We start from the raw sequence: 18,522 nt of genomic DNA, 5'->3' as shown, positions 1-18,522 counted from the left end.
ATAGTACTCAAACATGTACACCCTGTAGTTAATCAGTGACTAAGTTCTCTAAAGTATGTCTCAGATGGCCATATTGCGGTTGCATTTTATGATCATATTCATAAGAACCAGGTTAATAAAATGTGGTTCTATTATGGTCATCTGAAATTATCTTAGAGGGTATGCGTACTTGAGATATACAAACTGGAATGTGAACCCCAATGGCTGATGCGAGCAATTACATTTTGGACATCACTAAAACAATATTATATTTTTTTATTTATAAATAAAAAATTTAATTATATGTACTTTGACCTAAAGGCCTTACCGCATCTATTGGCTTACTGCATTTCTTTGGGAAATTATATTTTTCTAAAGCAGATGCCTTTAAAAAAAAATGAAAAAAGATAGCTTTATATAGTCAAAATGGTGCCTTGTACTGATTTTTATAACGTCCTAATGAAAGTAAGTTTATTAGTGTTAATAAACAAGGCAGTAAAATTTTGACATGCCATCATTAATTTGTAATGTATATTTAAATCCAACGCTAACAATATTTCCACAAGCAGAATATAAGACACTAAATATTAGTCTTTGGAGGAGGACGATCAAGAGGAGAAGCCAAAGTGGCTGCAGTTAAATGCTCGATCGTAAAAATGCCAGACTTGTAAATTGCTCTAAGAATTTACCAGGGCATCAACATGAACAGACGTTACGGGTTTGTCTTGGGGGTTGGGGTTATGGCAACAGCTTAACTGAGATAGAGTTCCATTTTACACAATAAGTTATAACGTTCACAGATAATTTTAAGGGACAGAATTTCCCAGAACTGTTAAAACAGATTTGACATTATGCATAATACAGCTGCATTTTTAAGTCCGTAGTCCGGCTCTAAATCCGTCCCGACCACCGATCTACTGATCCGAACAGAAAACCTCATAGCTCCCTAATACTTTCAGTTCAGGTCATTAGACTTGAGGTAAGTCCGCAGGTAATACCATCACACACATGATATGACACTGGCAAAAAGCTGAAATTCACATCATTTATCAGGCAGAACTGTTGACTTTAGATATAAATATTTGAGGTATAGTTTATAAAATCATCACTGGGCCGCTAATGTATAACATGTCAGAAGATGGAACACTAGACTTAGATATGTTTGTCAATTTTATGAATAATTCTGAAACAGCCTTGTAGAAATCATGCAGGAACCACATGGTTAATCTTCTGCTGATCTGATCCATCTTTGGCAGGAAACAGAGTGCCAGAAAGTTCGTAAATTATGTCTATTTAAAAATCTTAATCCTTCCAGTACTTATCAGCTGCTGTATGCTACAGAGGAAGTTGTGTAATTCTTTACGGTCTGACCACAGTGCTTTCTACTGACACCTCTCTCCGTGTCAGAAACAGAGTATTTCTCTGTAGATTTGCTCATACCCTAGATCATTTCTGATACGGACAGAGGCACTGTGGTCAGACTGGAAAGAACTAAACTTGTCAAGTTTTGGAGCATACAGCAGCTGATAAGTACTGGAAGGATTAAGATTTTTAAATAGAAGTAATGTACAAATATTTATAACTTTCTGGGCCCTGTTCGTTTGAAAGCATTTTGTACTCCTTTAAAGTTGGTTAAGCCCAACCCTTTTTTCTACTGCAAAGGGGGAGGCTCCTGCTGCAGCAGGGTCAGAGGAAAGGATGAGATTTAGGAAGGAAGAGCTGGATATTCTTGATGCATTTTCTATGTTTAGCATTCCTTTAAAGAAAAATTTGAAAATGTTTTGAAAAGCAAGAAAGACAAAGAAGTTGATCCTTGACCAAGTTGAGCTTAGTCTATAGATGACCAAACTAATGCAAATTCTATATTCTTCTTTCTGTAGCTCTAGGTATATATATATATATGGTAATAACCTGTTGGTGACAGGAAAGTGACAACTTTTAATTTCCAAAGCCTGTTTTTCTATGATGGATAGCTTTAGATGCTTTGCTTTCAGTGCTAAGGAGAACCCAAGACAGTGGATGGCGGCGTCTTTCTAACCAACCCAATGGGTGCTATGGACCTGTACGGGCATTACAGTGTTTTGTGACAGAATATAAAGGCAATGGGCGGTGGCTTTTCTCCATAACAATAGATGGGAACGTTGTCGGCCAACAAGAGCAGGATGAGATGAGGAAAGAGGGATGAACCAGCATCAGTGAAGCCCCATTGCCATTTCCGATGCAGGCCCTTCTGTCCTCCAGGTAGCAGCATGGAAAGTGTGTGCAGTATGAACTCGGCATGAAAGGTGAAAAGATGGGGGTGACGCTGCTTGAAATGAACAAGCATTAAGCAGGTGAAAGAGTATTAAGACCTTTATTCATTTACCTCAATATGTTACAATACAGAGTTCACTGCATATAGAAAGTTCTTACAAGTTCATCATTAGTGATCAAAGTCTATGGACCAGTTTCATTACTACACATTGAGAACAATTTATACAATTTTTACACTTTTTATTTCAGTTTTTTTCCATTCCCGGGCCAAGCATCATAGATTTATTTTATATCTTTGGTCAGTCAGGTGTACAGGACCATTATATAGTGCTGGTAAAATATACAATTGTGTGCAGCACATCTGCATTATATTGTATAGAAAAGTGTATTTCCACACCAGAGTGCCTCCAGCTGCTGCAAAACTACAACTCCCTGCAAGCCATGCTGGGAAATGTAGTTGTGCAACAGCTGGAGCACCCTGGTTTGGGAAAAGTGGTATAGCATGTAGTTAGATGACTAGAGCGGTGGATGTATGTACTTACATTTAGGGAACCCATCTTTATAGGCTACCAAGAAGAAAATACTGCAGTGCTCCATTTTATTATTTTAAAGCAGCACAGTTGGCAAAATACGGTAAATAGCATTGGTTAAGGAGACAGAGAGGAACAAAGAAGCAAAGGGTACAATGCACACAATTCAATTGTATGAAATTAGGGAAAAACGGTCTTATGTATGTTATGCCAAACACAATCCATGGGCAAGAGTGGTGCTGTTTCATAAAGCAAAGAAAGATTCATAAAAATGTTTATATATTTGCATGTACTATGGGAAAAATAATTCTGCATATATACAGTCATGGCTGTAAATGTTGGCACCCCTCAAGTTTTTCAAGAAAATGAAGTATTTCTAACAGAAAAGGATTGCAGTAACACATGTTTTGCTATACACACGTTTATTCCCTTTGTGTGTATTGGAACTAAACCAAAAAAGGGAGGAAAAAAAGCAAATTGGCCATAATGTCACACCAAACTCCAAAAATGGTCTGGACAAAATTATTGGCACCCTTTCAAAATTATGGAAAATAAGATTGTTTCAAGCAAGTGATGCTCCGTTAAACTCACCTGGGGCAAGTAACAGGTTTGGGCAATATAAAAATCACACCTGAAAGCAGATAAAAAGGAGAAGTTCCCTTAGTCTTTGCATTGTGTGTCTGTGTGCCATACTAAGCATGGACAACAGAAAGAGAACAAGAGAACTGTGAGGACTTGAGAACCAAAATTGTGGAAAAATATCAAAATATCAACAATCTCAAGATTACAAGTCCATCTCCAGAGATCTAGATTTGCCTTTGTCCACAGTGCGCAACATTATCAAGAAGTTTGCAATCCATGACACTAATCTCCCTGGGCGTGGACGGAAGAGAAAAATTTATGAAAGGTGTCAACGCAGGATAGTCCGGATGGTGGATAAGCAGCCCCAAACAAGTTCCAAAGATATTCAAGCTGTCCTGCAGGATCAGGGAGCATCAGTGCGAACTATCCATCAACATTTAAATGAAATGAAATGCTATGGCAGGAGACCCAGGTGGACCCCACTGCTAACAAAGAGACATAAAAAAATCAAAACTACATTTTGCTAAAATAAACTTGAGTAAGCCAAAATCCTTCTGGGAAAACATCTTGTGGACAGATGAAACCAAGATAGAGCATTTTGGTAAAGCACATCTTTCTGTTTACCGTAAAACTGAATGAGGCCTACAAAAGAAAAGAACACAGTACCTACAGGGAAATATGGTGGAGGTTCAATGATGTTTTGGGGGTTGTTTTGCTGCCTCTAGCACTGGGTGCCTTGAATGTGTGCAAGGCATCATAAAATCTGAGGATTACCAACGGATTTTGGGTCGCACTATACAGCCCAGTGTCATAAAGCTGGGTTTGTGTCCGAGATCTTGGGTCTTCCAGAACTACAATGACCCCAAACATACGTCATAAAGCACCCCAAAATTAATGGCAACAAAGAGCTGGAGAGTTCTGAAGTGGCCAGCAATGAGTCCAGATCTAAATCCCATTGAACACCTGCGGAGAGATCTTAAAATTGCTGTTGGGAAAAGGTGCCTTCCAATAAGAGAGACCTGGAGCAGTTTGCAAAGGAAGAGTGGCCCAACATTCCGGCTGAGAGGTGTAAGAAGCTTATTGATGGTTATAGGAAGCGACTGATTTCAGTCAGTTTTTCCAAAGGGTGTGCAACCAAATTTTAAGCTATGTGTGCCAATAATTTTGTCCAGCCCATTTTTGGAGTTTGATGTGACATTATGTCCAATTAGTTTTTTCCTTCCTTTTTTGGTTTAGTTCCAATACACACAAAGGAAATAAACATGTGTATAGCAAAACATGTGTTCCTGCAATCCTTTTTCTGTGAGAAATGCTTAATTTTCTTGAAAAATTTCAGGGGTGCCAACATTTACGACCATGACACTATATATATATATCTCAAGGCTGATTTGTGAGTCGCTCACCCCGTGCACGCCCACCTCGCCACCTGTGCCGTAGACCGTCCGGTACCGCCTCCGGCTACTCACTTGTAGAAGAAAGGACAAGGTCCGGCACTAGGTTGCAGGTAAAAACTTCTTATTCCTTTATTTCAAGATTCTGCAGTACAGGGTAGAAAGTCTACCCTGTACTGCAGAATCTTGAAATAAAGGAATAAGAAGTTTTTACCCGCAACCTAGAGCCGGACCTTGTCCTTTCATATTATATATATATACACATATATATATATATATATATATATATACACATACACACACATATACATATATATATATATATATATACACACACATATATATATATATATATATACACACACACAGAATTATTTTCCCATAGTACATACAACCACTTTATAGAGAAAATTCACTTTAAATTTTTCTGCAGTAAAAAACAAATACCTTTAAAACATTGTTTGTCATACTTCCATATTTAGTCCAATTCTTCAGTAACTGGGACTGAGCTGTAAAACCAGACTAATCCCATGAACTAGAAAGCATGCTGTTATTTGGAAAGGGGGTATAATTGAGACCCAGTCCTAAAAAAATTGGATTGGATTTGATTTGTTTGGAATGATTTTATTACCATAATTACATATATTATCAGGAGGAATTGCTATGGCATTTATGGCCAGTTTATAAGAAAAAAAACACATATGTTTCATGCCAGTCACTAACAAACTAGATCTTTTTTGTAATGTATGATAAAAAAAAAAAAAAAGAAGACAAAAACTAAAAATTAGAATTCTATCAATAGATATAATCGATACAGAAATATTGTCAAAAGAGCCAAAGCTATCACTGAGTTATTAGGACAGACAGACACAAACTTTCTTATTGTTAAAGGACTCTATAAAAAAAATCCAGTACTTACAATTTGTATTAGTGGCTTTAAAGGAAATCTGTCACCCTTGTCACCTGCACTAACCTGTCGGTACCGACAGGTAGTGCAGGTGACACTGATGACAACGGTACTTACCTTGTCCCGTTCCGTGCAGGGGATCTCTGGTAATCTTCATCTCCAGGGCTGGCTTGGCTTGGGGCATGGGCGGAGCTTAGTGACGTCACCACTGCTGCTCTCTGCTGGGTCCCGGTGCTAGAGAACAGCAGTGACATCTCAAAGCTTTGCCCATGCCCCATGCCGGGCCCGGAGCTGTAGCCAACGAAGACGATTACCGGAGATTCCCTGCATGGAACGGGACAAGGTAAGTACCTTTGTCATCAGTGTCAACTGCACCACCTGTTGGTACAGACAGGTTAGTGCAAGTGACACTGGTGACAAATTTCCTTTAAGAGTGCTTGCTCTGGGAAACAGAACTGTAGGTTAAAGGAGCACTCCAGCCAAAACAAATACCCTGTTGTGGCAAGTGAAGGTCCTCAGGGTTGACGCATGACACAGGGATGGATGTGTGGTGGCCTCGTGCCATACACTATCCTTCTTAGACCATGCACTAGTGCAGTGGTCTCCATACTTTGGACTTCCAGATGTTACAAAACTACAACTCCATGCATGCTTATAAAGGAGTTGGCTGTCCAGGGATGCTGTAGGTTGAAGTTTTGCAATAGCTGAAGGTCCACAATTTTAAAACCACTGCACTAGAGCAGGCATTGGCAACCTGCAGATATTTTGGACTTCCTCCCCCATGATGCTCCTAATGTTAAAGGGGTACTCCGGCACTAAGACATCTTATGCCCTATCCAAAGGGGATAAGATGCCTGATCGCAGGGGTCCCGCCGCTGGGGACCCCCGTGATCTTCCACGCCGCACCACGTTAGAATCAGCCCCTGGAGGTGCTCGCTACGGATCTGATTAAAAGATCACGGGGACGGAGCATAGTGATGTAAAAGCTCCGCCCCCATGTGACGTCACGCTCTGCCCCCTCAATGCAAGCCTATGGAGGAGGCGTGACAGCTGTCAAGCCCCCTCCATAGGCTTGCATTGAGGGGGCGGAGCGTGACATCACATGGGGGCGGAGCCATGACTTCACTATGCTCCGTCCCCGTGATCGCTAGTAATCAGACCCAGAGTGAGCACGCTCCGGGGACTGATTCTAACGGGGTGCGGCATGGAAGATCACGGGGTCCCCAGCGGCGAGACCCCAGCGATCAGGCATCTTATCCCCTATCCTTTGGATAGGGGATAAGATGTCTTAGCGCCGGAGTACCCCTTTAAAATGCCACAAAATCATCATGTCAGCTGTAGGAAAAAAAAAATAAAATCGGCGAAATTCGACAAGGTTCATATTTTCTCCTTGCTATCATTTTACTTTTCTTCAGATCATGTTTGCTCTGTGCAGCATACAAAAATATTTAGCAGCAGCTTTCTGTTTTTTTGTTTTGTTTTTATTTTTGGCCAATCGGACCCTGAAACGGGTCAAATGCAAACAGCTACTACCGGGTCCCAATGTCCCCAATTTACTTGCATGGGGTCAGTTGGTGACCCAGTAATTTTCCAGGAATTTTGTGCTTGTACCCTTTTTTTCTCCACTAAACTTGACGGAACTGCCGACAGAGCTCCACCTAACGGAGCCCGACGGCAGTGTGAACGAGGCCTTAGAGGTGCTCTTTGTTGCGCCTCTTCCCTCCAGCTAACAAATGGGAGCAAATAAACCTCCCCTCCAGCTAATAGGGGATTTGGACAGAACTATTTCAAGAACTATTCAGATCCACAGCCCATCCAGAGTCAAACATTTGTAAACTAATAAATAGAGAAGTTTTATAATAAAAAAAATTAAATAAATTCCAGGTGGCAATTGCAGCTACCAGTATATACTTGAGTATAAGCCGACCCGAATATCAGCCGATGCTCCTAATTTCACCCCAAAAACCCAGGAAAAGTTATTGGGGGGGATTTCTCAAAACCTGTACAAAAGTTGCCCAGTTGCCCATAGCAACCAATCAGATTGCTTCTTTCATTTTGTAGAGGCCTTGTTAAAAAGGAAAGAAGCAAGCTGATTGGTTGCTATGGGCAACTTTTCCTTTGGACAGGTTTTGATAAATCTCCCCCATTGACTCTACTATAAGCCTAGGGTGGGAAATACATCATTCCCCCAATGTCATCATCCAGACGACGACGCACAGGGACGTTCATGTGCAAGTACGTCTGCTGCGCTCGGACGTCCCTGTGCGTCGTCGTCAAGGCAACATCACTAGTCCGGGGCCGGCCCGGAGTGGAGAAGAGGGCCTACCGGTGAAAATGGACAGTCCCGAACGACTAACCCTCCCCACTGGACGGTCCCTGCAGCATAGATGGCCCGGACCAGCTCACCCTTCCTTCCCACCGAGGGGAGGCGAGTAGAAAACTTAAAGGGGGGTCTGGATGATGACGAAGGCCGCAGTGGTCTTCAACCTGCGGACCTCCAGATGTTTCAAAACTACAACTCCCAGCATGCCCGGACAGCCGATGGGATTGACAGGCGGAGAGTTCACTCGAGTATAAGCCGAGGGGGGGGCGTTTTCAGCACGAAAAATCGTGCTGAAAAACTCGGCTTATACTCGAGTATATACGGTATTCACATCACACGTATGGCTTTACGCATATGCTGTGAGATTTCCTGGGGTACATGCTAAACATACATCCCAATTTGAACAGGCCTTCAGTGAAAACAAAAATAAACCGTATTACAAAGATGCTGAGCTAATCCGTATCAAACAGAGGATTAGGCCAGAGCACACAGTATTCTGGCAGGTTTTATTTTAGAAGTATGACGTCTAAAAAATTGCCGTTTTATATCTTGAAACACCTTATTGTTACCATTGCATTGAATTCAAATGGTAAAACATCTGCCAGCTCAGATTGGTTTACATTTTACATCTACTCTTATTACAGAGGCGACCATTAAGAGCCAGGGGCATATTTAAGGCCATTTACGTCTCAAAAAAAGTAGTGTTTGGAATTTTTTTCAGAAGTCTTTTGGGCTGTTTACAAATTGCATAACAGTATAAACTGTAGCAAATAAACAAAACAAATTCTAAATAGCACAAAAAAGACAGTTTGAAAGGCAATTAGCCTGTAAAAACAGACTTTTTGTTTTTTAAGTCTCAAAGGTGTTCACATGGCCTCAGTCTGAACCTAAAGTGAGGATAGGCAGGAGGATATATATTTTTTCAAGAACCACTTTGCACTACTTCAGAAATTGCCAGTAGGCAAGACATTAAAGTAAATGTTAGCAGAAATCTCCATTCACACCGTGGGATAAAGTTAATTATAAAGCCATACAAATTACTGCACAAAGCCAATGATTAATGGCCATATTTACTACCCGCAAACATTAAAGTGCCTCGCTGCAGCCTTGCTTAATGTTTGGCCTGGAAATGCATTAATGAGCCACTTTGCCGATAACTGGAGCCAGTAAAATATTCTGTGGTCAAAATACTTTATATAATGGACACATTAGGTCATTGTGCACAAGCTACAACTGAATACAACTAGACCCCAAATCCAGAGCCAGGTGGCTATTACAAATGAACTTGGGGTTGGCAAGTCTTGTTGGACACAGTTTCAGATCATTTTATTCTGGGAACATTAATCTGGTTGTAATTGGACTTGCCATCCAACATATTAATATCCTCATGCACCCTGAAGAAGCTTTGTAGGAGCGAAACGTGTACTGGGGTACATGCATCTTAGGTTTACAAGGTTTTGTAGCTGTCTAGGGATGTCACTTTTTGTATTCATGGTATTTATGTTGTATACCACTTTACCAGGATATGCCTATCCATGTGATCCATTAGATTTCCCTTATCCTATGCATGTGTGTGCTTTTTGTGGGAGGATTTCATGCCTATTTATCTTTATTATATTTTTGTCTAAAAATATTTTTAATTTTTCGCATTACTGTTAATATTTTACTGTGTTAAGAGTTTTGCTTGGAGTTCACCCAAAATAATATTTTAAAAGGCAGTTTTTAAAGGATATCTCATTTCAGGTAGCTGTTTATGGGTAGCAGCGCTATTTCTAGCTAATATATAACTGCTTTGCAGGCTCTCTCTCTATAATTTAGTGCGTGGAGACTAGCTGCTATGATGTCTCTCGTACATTGTACACACATAAGAGGGGATCTTAATCCCCTTTACCTCTATGGCATGGTCTCAAAAGCAGCAGCAGCATGGAGGACATGTAGAGCAGTACAAAGCAGTGTATAAGGTTTGAATCCAGCACTGGGATGAGATCTCATACTTACTGTAGATTGTCTGTAGAGCAGAACCTAAAGGTGTTGTCTGGTTTATACAGTTCATTTTAAAATAATTTATTAGGGTCAGGTCACACGTGCCATATTTTGCTGCTGCATATTTTCCTACCCATTAAAGTCAATGGGTAGCAAAATCAGCTGCAAAAAACATGCAGCAAAATAAAATTTCCGCCCGGAGATTCCAAGTGCGGCCAGCACTGATTGAATCAGTCGGCGCTAGGACCGCGTGGACATTGCAGTCTCAAATAGACTGCAATGTGTTCTGCGAGTATTTCCGCCTGAAGAATGAGCAAGCCAATTTTCAAATTGGATTTTCCGTTCACAAATTTTGCTTCACAAATTCCTAAGTGTGAATTTGTAAATGGAAACCCATTCACTATACTATATATTTTAGTAAGCGGAATTTCTGCCTGCAATTTAAAGAAGAATTGCAGGCGGAAATTCCGTAGTGTGAACCTAGCCTAAGGGTCTAGTCACAAGGCAGAATTTCCACTTGGGGAATTCCACCTCAAATTAAAGCCCATAGACTTCTATGGGATTCCGCACTCACATTCAAACTTCTGATTCTCCGCTGCTGGGGTGACTGGTGGATGTGTGCCGCCACACCCCCTCCATTCACGTCTATGGGAGCAGGCGAGACCGCTATGTACTAGCCATCACGCCCCCTCCAATAGACATTAATGGAGAGGGCATGGTGCTCCAACCTTCCGTGCTCCGGACACCGCCACTGCCGGACAGGATATTGCGGGGGCCCCCAGCGGCTGGCTCCCACGATTAGACATCTTATGCCCTATTCTTTAGATAAAGGATAGGAGGTTTACAGTGGAGTACCCCTTTAAAAGACAATTTTAGAAACTAGGGATTGTTCAAAGCAAACAAGCTCATTAAACCTCCCCAAGATAAGCTATGCTCTGCTTTTTGACAAATTACAACGTGAACCAAGTTGAGCCATGATATGAGTTGTTTTCACTATCCAGCTATCCTGTGGTCGTCCAGGACTTAAATTTCCTCCAGGTGAAAAATGTCTTGACGAATTTTAAGGACTGACATAGATCTGACATTTAAGGATCTGACCCTTATGCTAATTTGAACAAACCAATTCTCAATAAATAAATATCAAATGCAAAATAAAACAAAATATAAAAAAAAAAAAATCTGGGAAAATTTTTAATTCTAAAGTATGAATTCCAGAAGGTCAAATACTTTAGCTGATGTGTATAAATTGCTTCATCTCATTGTCTACTTAACAATTCAGAGCTCAGAAAAGCACAGAGCTGCCCTCTGCAGGTTACAAGCGGAACAGTGTCTGATATTGATCTATTGAAATATACTTAAAGAAACACTATAACTGGTTAAAATAAAGAGAACTTTGGCGGTCAGGGTATGCTGGGGGCTATAGTTTCGCAACAGCTAGAGTGCCACAGTTTAGAGACCACGGCAGTAGAGCAGAATACATATAAATGACAATTTGTAAAATATCAGTTTAACACATCTGAAAATTCTATATTTTGCTGAATTTATGGAACTTTTACCATATTTATTTGCAGAATATCACTAAAGCCAGAGGTTAGCTGACAGCAGTAGTCTCCAAACTATGAATCTCCAAATGTTGCAAAACCATAACTCCAAGCACTGTCCAGGCATATTGGGAGTTGTAGTTTTGAAACATCTGGAATTTTACAGTTTGGGTTTGGAGAGCACTGATATAGGGAAATGTTAAATACTCTACAGTATGATCTACTTATTGCAGGTTTTTCAGATAGTTTGTGGCAATTTTTTCCTTACAGATCTTGATTGTTTTATTCCTACATAAAAATATGAAGCGTGTGTGTGTGTGTGTGTGTGTGTAATTTTTTGGGGGAATTTTTCACATTACAAAACATGTGAAAGAGGAATAATTGATTCACATCTATGAATCACAAAAAAAAAACATGAAATAAGAAAAAAACTCACTAAAACACAATCTATTCACAAAAAAAGGTATATAAAATAAACAAATAAGCAAATAAAATGTTCAGGTATTGATGGCCTTTTTAGGCTTAAATAAAGTCATGTGTGTGAAGGAGGTACAAAAGAGGAAAAGAAAAGAACCTGGGGGAGCATAAAGGAATATAAATACAAGGTCTTTCATACCAATTGTTGGATCTACAGTGTATCAGTTATTCCTAACCACATTTTTAATTTCTCTGTCCATCTCTGTAAACTCTTAAAGAAAACAGCAAAGCTTCCCATGGCGTAGCAGGTTTAAAAGTGTAGGTATGTTTAATAAACAGGTCATATATACTTAGCTTTACACTAACAAAAACGGCACTTAATATCTATGGGTTTGGCTCAACTACAAGTGCGGGTGGTTTTGCACCATAGATCTGGACTTTTCTGGTGCCTAAGATCTGCCCATAAGATGTATTAAAGAGTTATCTCAAGAATCAAAGTTATTCAGTATCCACACAAGTGGGAATAACTAGCAGAGTGGTAGGGTTCTGATCATCGGGACCCCCCACTGATCACGGGAACAGGGTCATTTGTGAGTGAATGAAATGGGTCAATTGCTCTTTAAGTTAATGGAACGGCTCTATTCACTCTATTCACAGTGTTCGTATCCCCACCGATCAGCTTCTTATCATCTATCCTGAGGATAGGGGAGAAAGTTTTTAAGCCTGGTTAAAGTGGTTGTCTCATGACTAAAAGGACTTTTCTCATCAAAACTTCATTCCAAAGACACAACCACTTTCCATAGAGCCTTCCACTTGTTACCAACCCATCAATAGTTTTCTGTAACAGTACTAGAAGCCAGTAGTCACTACAATGAATTAAGGTTTGCCCTAAATAGGAAGAGATTGGTTAAGCCCCCAATGGACCCTGAGAATGGGCCAGTGCCAGAAAGACCACCCTGAAGTTTCTACAACTTATATTTATTTTAAAGTGTATCCCAAGAAAAACTTTTTTTTTAGAACTCAATCCATCCTTATCGACCGAGGATATAGGTTAATAAATTTCCAAATGGATACTGATCGTTGTGGGACCAAAGAAAGTAGTGGTGGATATAAACGGCATAGCCAAGTCTTAGGTCTACAAAAATGATGACCATAGGCAGGTAAGAGGTACAAGAGATTAGGGCTGGGCGGTATACCAGTTCATACTGAATACCGAAACTTTTGTGCTGCACGATGTGAATTTTAACCCATACCGAAATACCGGTTTGGCTCCTCCCCCTTGGGAATGAATGAATAGCCAAGCCCAGTGCTGTCCCCATCACGGTACTACTCACATGTCACCCGCATGCGCTGCCGTCCTGGTCCAGTTTGTTGCGGCCGCCGGCGCTGACACTCTATACCAGTGATCTCCAACCTTCGGACCTCCAGATGTTGCAAAACTATAACTCCCAGCATGCCCGGACAGCCAACGGCTGTCCGCATGCTGGGAGTTGTAGTTTTGCAACATCTGGAGGTCCGCAGGTTGGCAATCACTGCTATATATATACTGTGCGGTATCCCTATTCCCGGGCTGCAAAAAATAAGCAAAAAAAAATTACTCCCCTCCCATTGGTCCGGTACCGGCCTCACTTGTTTCCTGGGGACGGGAATGTCGGACAGCCGTCAGCCTATCACCGGCCGCCGTGATGTTCCGCCTCAGCCGGTGATAGGCTGAGCCCACTGTCATGTAAGAAGCTGGCTTCTTACATGACAGTGGGCTCAGCCTATCACTGGCCGAGGCGGAACATCGATGCGGCCAGTGATAGGCTGACGGCTGTCCGACATTTACGTCCCCAGAGTAAGGCCGACGTAGATGAGTTAAAGTTTATTTTGTTAACTTTTGCAGCCCGGGCATAGAGATACCGCACAGTATAGAGTGCCAGCGCCGGCGGCCCGCGACAAACAGGACGAGGAGGGCAGCGCATGCGGGTGACATATGTGAGTAGTACCCCAATGGGGATGTGGGCTGATAATATGGGGGGGGGGGCTAGGAAATACAGTTATATAACGTGGAACTGCCAAAAGGTTAAAAAAAGTACCGTGATACACACATTTGGTCATACCGCCCAGCCCTATAAGAGATTAATAGGTAACCCAAAATGGAAATATTTATGGCAATTCTTTTATACATCCAGTGGGTGTTCTCCTTGTAAGGGCCGGAAAATCCCAGGTCAGTCTATTGAAGAAATGATGGAAGTCCAAAGCACTACATGTTGCTCACTGGAATGTGATTTTACCAATTTTCATAAAATAAAATTATTTTTATTCATTTGATTTCACTCTATTATGAGTATGAATTTAATCGGCTATTAAAGATATGAATACCATTGTATATGTGGATATGCGATTCTCCAAATCACATAAAAATTAGTCCAGAGCAGATGTTATGGAGTAAAGGCGGACATTTATTAACACTTCTGTTTCCTTATGTGGGTAGATACTTTGTAAATGGTACAGATATTTCCACAACTTAAAAAAAAAAACTCTTAACATACTCTATCGTAGACCTAAAAGTACTATAAACACATACAAAACAATCCCGCAAACTTTATTCCACCTGCCACTATTAATGCAAACATGATCTTTCCACCTTAATAAAACTGTCTGTATGTAAGCAATAAAAACATTCTACCTGTATGATACATACAGTCCATATATATTTATATTCCATACACAGTCCTGCACTTATTCAGCCAAGAAGCTTTGCTCTTAAAAGAAAAACCTCCAGTCTCCTGGTCCCCGGTGCTAGTGCCTCTGCTTTCCAATATGGCACAGGATTACTCAGTTCTTTTTCAATAAAATACTACAAATCCAGAGTTTAAGTCCTACAGGAACCCTTGGGAACTAAGTTCCTGCACTTTTTCCACAGCAGGAACACCGTTCCCATTAGCTGAGTCCTGCAGCAGGCAGGTCCCTGTAAAGCAGGGTGCAGAAAATACACACCTACCTCTGCTAGTTGTCCAGAAAATTGCAGGCGTGAGTACCATAATTCCCACATTACATGAGCAATACAGGAAGCCGAACGCTGCAGCGTGCAGGGGACCATAGGTAGTATATGTAAAATTATACAAGTTAATACATCTTCTAATATACACTTTGCACACACTGTGACTAAAACCTTTTACCGCCCTATACCATGAGACTGGAGTTTGTTTGGCTTTAAAAGGAGTATTTCGCTGAAAAACATTTCTTTTTAAATCAACTGGTGCCAGAAAGTTAAACAGATTTGTAAATTACTTCTATTTAAAACTCTTAATCCTTCCAGTACTTATCAGCTGCTATTTGTTCCACAGGAAGTGCTTTTATTTTAGAATTTTCTTTCTGTCTGACCACAGTGCTCTCTGCTGACACCTCTGTCCATGTCAGGCACTGTCCGGAGCAGAAACAAATCCCCATAACAAACCTATCCTGCTCTGGACAGTTCCTAAAATGGGAAAGAGGTGTCAGCAGAGAGCACTGTGGTCAGACTGGAAAGAAATTCAAAAAGAAAATAATTTTCTGTGGAGCATACAGCAGCTAATAAGAATTGGAAGGATTAAGATTTTTATATAGAAGTCCTTTAAAAATCTGTTTAATTTTCTGCCATCAGTTGATTAAAAAAATGTTTTCCAGTGGAGTACCCACTTAACAATGCTGTATTGAAGTGGTTTCCATACTGTGGCCATCCAAATGTTGCAAAACTCCAATTCCCAGCATGCTGGGAGTTGGTGTTTTGCAACATCTGGAGGGCAGCAGCTTGGAGACCACTGTTGTAGAGGATAAAAAAACATGGCTGCTATGTTCTTATACCTGTCCACACTTTGTGTTGAATTTCATCTCAGCCCCATTCAATTCAATGGAGCAGATACATTATATATATATATATATATATATATATATATATATATATATATATATATATATATATATTATATATATATATATATATATATATACACACACACACATCTATGGACAGTTGTGGCGCTCTTTACCGGAAGAACGCAGCCATATTTTTCTAACTCTGGACAAACCCCTTTGTATATGTCCTTGCGGTCCTATTTTCTGTGTTCATAACACAGCCCGCTATATAGAGCATCACCACTGTACATAATTATGTTTCAATATTCTCCATTGCAATCCCACCAAAAGACAAAAAAAAAAAAAAAAAAGTAGAAAGTACTGTACATTATTCATAAAGTTATTGAAAACATCAGAAAAATTCACGTTTGGTAACAAAACGCGGGGAAAAAAAAGTTAAGATTCGGAAAATGGCTGAACCACAGGTTAAAAAAGGAAAGGAATGGGTGATGTCAAGACATGGAGCAGTAGGGTTAGTGATATGTACAGGACTCTTGAGTAAAAGGTTAGTTCTATGTACAGAAGTTCTGAACAAAAGGAAACATTCTTTTTTTAGTAAGAAAAGTCAGTAGTTTTAAGGACACAGAAGATACTGGTTTAGCCCCGAAGATGATAGATCTAGTCACCAACCTTGGTAAACAGTGGATCTGTTGTCCAAGTCTGTCCCATCTTTTTCTGGAATATATGTACTTTGATCCTGATCATAATCTTCTGTGGATGGCACTGTGGTTTGTAAAGGGACTGTACTTCCAGCAGGTGTACCCCAGTTACGGTCCTCTACTATAGACGTGTTTTCATTTTGCTTTGAGTCTATTAAAGTTTCATTAGTGCCGGGGTCGTGTTGGCCATCAGCACTGTCAGTAGTCATGGTGGACTGTGTGTGGTTCTGAACATCGGAAGAATGTGTGGCGGCATCCCCTTTCTCCTTTTCACTGTCCTCTCCTTCCTCCTCCTGCTCTCGCTCACCTTCTTCCCCCTCACCTTTTTCATCCTTGTCGCCCTCCTCAGCCCCTTCGCTGTTCTTTGTAGGAGAAGCGTCATTGTCAGAGCCTGTGGACGGTAAAGGTTCAGTAGTAGACACGACAGGCCTGGCGGCCTGTTTACTGGCAGAAGAGGAAGTGGGGAGGCGAGTGGGCCACACAGTGCTAGGAAAAGAAGGCAAACCACCACCGCTAAACCCAAGACCAGCAAGCAGAGTACTTGTCACCACAGAGGCCACCGTAGCTTGGCTCCCACTTGAAGAAGGGCCCATCCCAGTGGCCATGGAAACAAAAGAAAAGGGGATGCCAGAGGAAGTCCAGGTGGAGGATCCAGAACTGATCGGAGCCATGTCAGCGGAGGAAGCAGGGGAAGCAGTAGGCTTGGAGAAGAGAGATCAGAAAAGAAGAGTCAGTACATTACCTGGAATAACACTTTTAGACAGTGCACTGGAGGAAATCTTTCTCTGAACTTTCTTATTCTGTGTTTAAGATAAAATAAGACACTATTTTTTAAATGATAAGACATGGAGGAAATCTGGGGCCTTATGGGATTTATTATACAGGTGAAACTCGAAAAATTAGAATACCATGCAAAAGTTCTTTTCTTTCAGTAAAGCAACTTAAATGGTGAAACTGATATAATCAAGATAGTTCAAGCCTTGATTTGTCATGATTGTGGCTTACAGCTCATGAAAACCCCAAACCCCAATATATTATATGATTTGGGGAGCCATGTCATCTGCTGGTGTCGGTCCACTGTGCTTCATTCTATAAAACCAAAATGATCTGTATGAGGAATCTAATGATTCCTCCTAAAAGCCCCCTAAGGGGACTAATAAAGTGTAAAAAAAAAAAAAAATGTAATAAAAGTAAAAAAAAAAAAAACAAAAACAATAAAGTAAATAAAAAAAAAAAAAAAAGATTAAAACATCCCCCTTTTCCAAAATTCCATATAAAAAAATATAAAAACTTAATAAAATTAAAAATATGTGGTATCACTGTGTGCATAAATGTCCAAACTATAAACAGATATCGTAAATTAAACCACACGGTCAATGGCGGACGTGCAAAAAAATTCCAAATTCCAAAATAGGTTATTTTTGGTAACTTTTTACACCATAAAAAATGTATAAAAAAAGTTACCAAAAAATACGATCAAAACAAAAATGATACTCAATAAAACTTCAGATCATTGCGCAAAATATGAGCCCTCATAAAGACCAGTATGCTGAAAAATAAAGTTGTAGGGGTCAAGAGGACAATTTTAAATGTATTAATTTTCGTGCATGTAGTTATGATTTTTTCCAAAAAGTACGACAAAATCAAACCTATATAAGTAGGGTATCATTTTAATCGTATGGACCTACAGAATAAAGATAAGGTGTAATTTTTACTGAAAAATGTACTGTGTAGAAACGGAAGGCCCCAAAAGTTTCAAAATTGTGTTTTATTTCTTAAATTTTGCTGCACAATGATTTTTTTCCCGTTTCGCCGTAGATTTTTGGGTTAAATTACTGATGTCATTGCAAAGTAGAATTGGTGGCGCAAAAATAAGCCATCATATGGAATGTTTAGGTCAAAATTTAAAGGGTTATGATTTTTTAAATGTAAGGAGATAAAAACGAAAGTGCAGAAACAGAAGAACGCTTGGTCCTTAAGGGGTTAAAAGGCGAAACTGATATATGAGAGAGACTCATTACATGCAAAGCATGATAGTCCAAGCCTTGATTTGTCAAGATTGTGGCTTACAGCTCATG

At 40.2% G+C, this 18,522-nt stretch overlaps 1 protein-coding gene across 2 annotated transcripts in view; it reads right to left on the bottom strand.

Moving 5' to 3' along the window:
- Window positions 1–18,522, bottom strand: part of PTPRG (protein tyrosine phosphatase receptor type G) — a 530,620-nt gene that overhangs the window by 124,667 nt on the left and 387,431 nt on the right. For both annotated transcript variants that reach the window (XM_056524508.1, XM_056524509.1), the window contains one exon: window positions 16,416–17,145. In XM_056524508.1, coding sequence (XP_056380483.1) covers window positions 16,416–17,145 — 730 coding nt within the window. The remainder of the gene's footprint in view (window positions 1–16,415; window positions 17,146–18,522) is intronic.

The sequence above is a fragment of the Hyla sarda genome, chromosome 6 (assembly GCF_029499605.1).
Source record: "Hyla sarda isolate aHylSar1 chromosome 6, aHylSar1.hap1, whole genome shotgun sequence".
Lineage (NCBI taxonomy): Eukaryota > Metazoa > Chordata > Amphibia > Anura > Hylidae > Hyla > Hyla sarda.
This window is presented reverse-complemented; position numbering and strand designations above follow the sequence as displayed.